We start from the raw sequence: 7,107 nt of genomic DNA on the forward strand, positions 1-7,107 counted from the left end.
TTTCTGACTCCAAATGAAGTGGAAAAATTCAGATTTGATATTCCTGAAAATTCTTTCCCCTTATTTTTATATTTTAATTTCAGAGGTATTTTCTCTTCATTTCTGATTGGTTTTTCAGTTGACAATAGTTTTTATCATTTTAGCTCTTATTCAGCTAGTCAAATAGCTAATAAACATTAAAACATACTAAAAGTACTAGGAATTTAAGCGATTATCTCACCTATCTGATTTTAGAATGGATTTTCTAAAAATGAGGCTTATCTATCCTTTAAGTTCACCACACAAGATTTTAATTATCAGCTCCATGCTACCCTCTGGTGGTATCTGGTACCATTGAGTCCTTCCTTCCCTCATCCTAGGGAAGGAAAATAAAACCTGCAGATATAATAGAGTACTAGAAGTGTCTCTATAATAAATTCCATAAATTTTATAGTGAGAGAAATGTCCTCTCATACAGCCTAACATGGTTCGTGAGATAACCCTAATACTGATAAAAAAATAATTCATATATATATACCACTTTCAGAATTACAACAACCCTGTAAAGTAGGTAATATTAAATATTATTATCTCCATTTTATATATGGAGAAAGCCAGACTCAGGGAATTAAAGTGACTTGTCTAAGTAGGTACCAGGAGCTGGTATTCAAACCCACGCATTTCCTGTCACCAAGTCCATCGATTTTTTTTTCCCCCATAATACAACAATGCATCCTCTGATTTATTGGAGACCACTGCATTAGATACCGGACGGAAACTCATGATTATAAGTCTAGGCATATACATTTATCATCGTAGATCTATGAATTTCCTTTGACTATCGTTAACAGATATCTCCTCTCTGGGATGATTTAAGAGCATTCCTCTTTAGTAGAAACAAAAGATAGACTTGTTAAACCCTTTAGGGTCTTTCTGGACATACATTAAAATTAGTTTGATGTAGGTCCTAATACCTAAGGGAAACTCTAGATCGCTATAAAATTTTATGTTCTTCCTCATCCTCTTCTGATATAAATAATTGAGATACGGGGGAGGGAAAAGGGGAAATAGTTTATGTGTGCTTGTAGAAAAGCAGTTGGTTGAGTTCAGGATTGTTTTTTTAAAAATGTTTGGAAAGAATATCGGAACTATATTTCCACATAAAAGTTCAGAAAGGTTCAATACCGTATAGGCAACAGTTACAGTTTGAAAGTTACATCTTTTATGAATTAGACAAGTATTTTGATAGAGCAGTTCAAATACAAAGATACTTATTTAAAATTCTTTTAGCACTAATGATTTTTTCCAAGTATTTCTAGTTAGCTGCTACTAAAATCTCCTCCAAGGTTGTTCAGTAGCTTCTATCACCAATTAATCAGTTAGCATTTATTAAGCATCAGGCCCAAGGGAGGTGAATGCAAAAGAAACAATCCCAGCTTACAAGGGGTTTACATTTCAGCAAGAGAGACAAGTACATATTTAAATATGCACAACATAAATATGAAGTGAATAAATACAAATATATGTGTGTATATGTATATATATTTATGGAACTATGAAGTGAATAAATACAAACGAGAGGGGAGGGAGAGGTCACTCAAAGAAGTTTAGGGGCAGGTTGGGGGTGGCAGGAGGTGTTGGGAGAGGCTTCATGTACAACATGCATCTTAAAGGAATAGAGAGACTCTCTAAGACTAGAGGTAAGGAGGGAGTACATTCTAGTCATGTGCTTCTGCCAGTGCAAAGGCATAGAAATGGAAGTTGAAGTCTTCTGTGTGTGGAAATAGGCCATTTTGGCTGGATCACAATGGGGGAGGGATGTCCAGTAAGGCTGGGAGATAGGTTGGGGCCAGATTGTGAAGGCTTTAAAAGCTAAACAGAGGATTCTATATTTTATCTTAGAGCCAATAGGGAGCTGTTGGAATTGCTTTGGGGGAGGGGGAGTCACACGGTGAGACATAGATAAGGACAGTTCCTTTGGCAGCAGTGTGTGGGATGGAATAGAGATGAGAGACTTGAGGCAGGGAGACTAAATAGGAGGCTATTGCTCATCCAAGAGAGAGGTGATAAAGTAGTAGCTGTGGTGGAGAGAAGGTATTGGTTGGAAGCAAGAGAGATTATGAGCACAGTTGGGTAACTGATTGGATATGTGAAGTAGTGAAAATGCTTAGGTTACTTGAAGATTGAAAGGATGGTGGTGCCTTTGACATAGATAGCATAGTCTGGAAGAAGAGGGGGGCGGAGACAATGAGTTCAGTTTTGAATATATCTAGTTTGAAATGTTCAAAAGGCAATTGATGATTCAGGAATTTGGCTCAAGGGAGAGACTAGAGATGGATCTATAGATCTGTAAATCATCTACAGAGAGAAGATAATTAAATCCATGGGAGCTGATGTGATCACCAAGGGACAGTGTATAAAGAGAGGAAAGAAAGTCTGGGACCTGAACCTTGGGAAACACCGATAGTCAGAGGGTGTGATGTGGATGATGATTAGTCAAAGGAGACAAAGGAATAGTCAGGCATGCATAAGAAGGTTAACACAGAGAGAGCAAATGGTATTAGAAACATCTTGAGAAGAGAGAGTATTCAGGAGAAAAAGAGTTGTGAGCTGTGTCACATGCGACAGATAGATGGGGATGGATGAGGTCTGAGAAAAGACTATCAGATTTGGTAATTGAATTTGTCAACTAGTATTTATTAAGTACCTCCTGTGTGCCAGGAATTGTGCTATACCTGGGTGTCATTAGTAACTTCAGAGGGAGGAGTTTTTAGTTGAGGGATGAAGTGGGAAACCAGATTGTAAAGGGTTGAGGAGCAAGCAAGAGGAAAGGAGGTGAAAGCAATGAGTACAGGCCCAGCTTTTTCTAGGAACTGGGCTGAGAAAGGAGAGTTAGAGGATGGATAGCCTGAGGGGAGGGGAGGGGTTAGTGGAGGTTTTGTTTTATTTTGAAGGATGGGAAGATGTTGAAGCTGTGGGGAAAAAATCTGAGAGGAGGTGGGTGGCGCATTATAGGAAGGGAATATGCATTTATGTAGCAACTACTATATCCCAGACTCAGTGCTAAGCACTTTTTACAAATATTGTCTCATTTAATCCTCACAACAATCCTGTGAGGTAAGTACTATTCTCTCCATTTTATAGTATTAAGAAACTGAAGGAAGCAAGATTAAGTGACTGTCCCAGACATAGCTCGTAAGTGTCTGAGGCTGGATTTGAACTCAAGTTTTCCGGTCTCCAGGCCCAGCCTCTATCTACTCTATCCACAGTTACCACTAATGATTTAGGCTTGATTCTGGATGTAATCTGCTGGAGAAGCCAGGAGGGAATGGGATCCAGTGTACTTGTAGAGTCATAAGCTTCATAGGATTTAGAACTGGAAAGGGAACTTGGGTATTATCTAGTATAATCTCTTTATTTTACCAATATGGAAACTGAGGTCCAGACAATTGAAAACAGTTGTTCAAGGTCACAGAAATGGTTATAATGAGAGCTGAACAAAGGCCAGAATATAGGAAAAGCCAGGTGTGCAGACTTGACTGAGTGGTTAAAATATTAGGCTTCATCTTATGGGACTTTCTGGCATAGGTTTGAGTCCTACACATAAGGTCACTTTTGAAAAGCAGTGAGGTGTAGTGAAAAGGGGCCTGGATTTGGAGCCAGAAGAACCAAGTTTGAATCTCTGTAAGCAGCTGCTTACTGCTTTGTGCCCTTGGGCAAGGCACTTAATATAATGGCTAACATTTATATAGCTATTTAAGATTTTGCAAAGAGCTTTGCCTAGATTATTCCATTTGATCCTAACAATAACTGACTTGGCTGAGGGTCACATAATTGATAACTGAGGAAATTTTGAATTCAGGTTTCTTTAAACCTGAGTCTAGCACCTATTTATATAACTCCTATATGGCAGGCAGTATGCTACAGGTTTTTCAAATCATCTCGTTTGATCCTTACAACCCTGCTGAGCATAGGTTTTTTTACTTTTTACAGATGAGAAACTGAGGCAACCAGAGGTTAAGTGATTTGCTTAGGGTTATACAGCTCTTAGTAACTCTAGGCCCATTGCTCCAACCATTTAGCTACCACCTAGCTGCTTCTGAATAAGTATTAAACTATTTAGATATGTTTATATATTCATAGTTTTATTTATGGATGCCTGACTTTTAATTCTTAGCACAATGACCAAATCTTTTAATTTCAACTTGTAAACAGTTATTTTGCTGTAATTAATAAATTACTATTATTGGTGAATGAATCATTCTTGGTAGACAGATCTCTAGGATTTCCCAATTTCTGCTTCTGATCATACTTTGAGTGTATACACACATACATACATACATACATACATACATACATACATGGTCCTATCACACCATTCTGTGAGATGCTTTTCTTTTCTTTTCTTTTCTTTTTTTTTTAAGTTCCCCTCTCAGTCTTGATATTCCCCAAGGGTTGGGTCTGTCTTCCTTTTCAGACCAGAGAGGATTTGCATCCCCTCTTTTCTGTTCTCCCTTCTTCCTCTCTTCCCTTTCCCCCTCCTGGAAAGGATTGTAGGAGTTTTTTAAACTTCCAGTGTTTACAATCAGACTGATTAACCATAATTAGAAGATGAATCGAGGTTGGAGTTGAATTTTCTCCTCCCCTTTCAACTCTGATGATCCTTATGAGACAATAAAAACTTCCTTTTCATCACCACTGCCACCTTGAAATTATCTCACAACCAACCACTATCATCACTTCTGCTTCCAATGTCAGCATTTTGAGGTTTATTTATTATTCCAGTTTGATCATTTACTTTTGAGCTTACAAACAAATCATGTATAATTGAATTTATTACATTATTATGACACTTTTGTATTAAAAAGGAGAAAGAAAAGGTCTTGTTTTTCCTCTTTCTCTTATCCAGAGGTCCCACTTTTCTGATTGGTGACTTTCCATCCTAGAACACTTTCAGGAAAGCCCCAGTCATGCTTGACTTTACTGCCTCCTTTCCAACCACCTCCACCCCTGCCTCTTCACCCACTGCCACACCTTCCTCACCCCTCCCTCCAGTTCTGGAAAACTATCTACTCATTATTCCTGGATGGGGTTTGTTGATCTATTCTCCTCGATGACTCTCCCTGGCTGCCACTCCCCTCTCTATTGTTTCCCCCATTTAAAATACAACCTGCTTGTAGGCAGGGACTTCCAGCTCAGCACCTGCTTGGCATTTAGTAAGCATGCTTTTTCATTCATTCACTTGAAGGTGTTATATAAGTATTCATGGTATTTTAGCTCTGGATTTACAGATTTTCCTCATAAACTTTTGGATGCACTATTTTATTAAGTTGAGGGATGAATGTATTTGTTTGCTCATTCTTTGAAATAATTTAGATCATATGAGAAGTTGCTTTAAACTTAACTGGCAGTTTACTCATCATGATGATTTTTTGTTTTTCTAAACTAGATAAGTAATGGAACATCATCTGTGATAGTCTCCAGGAAGCGACCATCTGAAGGAAATTACCAAAAAGAAAAGGACTTGTGTATTAAGTATTTTGACCAGTGGTCTGAATCAGATCAGGTTGAATTTGTGGAGCATCTGATTTCACGAATGTGTCATTATCAGCATGGACATATTAACTCTTACCTGAAGCCCATGTTGCAACGGGACTTCATCACTGCTTTACCAGGTAAGTATATATTTGTGTCTTGAAAAACCAGGTGGTAGAGTTCTGTGTTTTTGCAGTGTGAATTAGTGTTAAAAACTTTCCAGTTTTAATGCCATTTACATTTATATTTTCATATGTGAAAAATTAGAGAAAGTTAAATCAAACATAATAGTGTGTTTTAGGTAATTTTATCAGTGATTTAACATATGAGTAACTATGAACCATATAATATTGAATGCCAATATTTTTGCCTCTGAAACATCCAGTAATTGTTGTGTCCAACTCTTGGTGACCCTATTTGGGGTTTTCTTGGCAAAAATACTGACGTGGTATATCATTTCCTTCTCCAGTTTATTTTACAAATGAGGAAACTGAGGCAAACAAGGTTAAGTGACTTGCCCAGGGTCACACAGCTAGTAAAATGTCTGAGGCCAGATTCAAACTCAGAAAGATGAGGCTTCCTGACTCCAGGTCTGGTGTTCTTTCGCCACCTAGTGGCCCTGTGCCTGAAACATTAGCAGCTTAATGATGAGCAAGTGGATTAATCTCACAAGGCCCCAGGCAGCTCTGTAAGTTGAAGTATGCATTAGTGATTGCAGAGTATGCATTGGGAGATATTTTTCACACCAATTAAAATATTCCCATATGCAAACACATGCTCACAAGTCTTAATGTCTCCAGGTGAACTACATCAGAATTTGGGCTTAAAAGTTGTGTTTTAGTGGTAGGTTTCTCTCAGTCTCTTGTTTGGATTTCTTGAAACGATTCCAAAGTTCAGAATGCTTATTTCCATGTAAAAGTTCATGAGTTTCCTTGATAAGGGCTCCGGTGAATTTATGTGCACTTACTCCTTGAGCCTTCCTTTGCTTTATTGAGTCCACCTTGGTTATGGTCCCTTCAATTTAAGTTTGGCTGTGGCTCAGTGGATTGATTTCTTTGCGCATCTTGTGTCGCTTCAGAGGAGGATGTTACAGATCGAAAGATTCAGGACAGTGGCAATGTCGGTCCGTGCATAAAGTAGGACTGCCGCTTCCATCTCAAGGTTGGGGGTAGTAAAGCAACTGGTACTTGAGGCAAAGGCAGTGTTATTATGTCTGGCCCCTTGCTTTCACACCAGAGCTACATTATTATATTTAGAGTCCACTTGGAAGTATGGATAGTCTAACTCTCTCTGGTCACTAGCATCCCTGGACTCTGGGCCTCAGGGGACTTAGCACAAGTGCTAGAACAAGGCCCTTTTCAGTAGGCTTCTGGGACTACTAACCCAAAGGCCTGGGGGCCGCCCTAACTCTGGCGTGCCTCACAATATGCTGACTCTAACACTTTTCCTTCTAATAGATTTCTGTATGAGGTGTTTAAGCAGCCGGGGTGCTTAGAGCAAAAAAAATACTCTTTGCTCCTTTTGTTACAATGCAATGTTACCTGCCATATTTTTTCCTTCCCTGGAAGAGCAAACTGTGACCTTTCTCTTCCG

General features: G+C 38.7%; 1 protein-coding gene across 3 annotated transcripts in view; it reads left to right on the forward strand.

Annotated features, from left to right (window-relative positions):
- Positions 1-7,107, forward strand: part of FBXW11 (F-box and WD repeat domain containing 11) — an 89,104-nt gene that overhangs the window by 53,690 nt on the left and 28,307 nt on the right. For all 3 annotated transcript variants that reach the window (XM_027841832.1, XM_027841834.1, XM_027841833.1), the window contains one exon: positions 5,429-5,654. In XM_027841832.1, coding sequence (XP_027697633.1) covers positions 5,429-5,654 — 226 coding nt within the window. The remainder of the gene's footprint in view (positions 1-5,428; positions 5,655-7,107) is intronic.

Source organism: Vombatus ursinus, unplaced genomic scaffold, assembly GCF_900497805.2.
Source record: "Vombatus ursinus unplaced genomic scaffold, bare-nosed wombat genome assembly UNPS02014863.1, whole genome shotgun sequence".
Lineage (NCBI taxonomy): Eukaryota > Metazoa > Chordata > Mammalia > Diprotodontia > Vombatidae > Vombatus > Vombatus ursinus.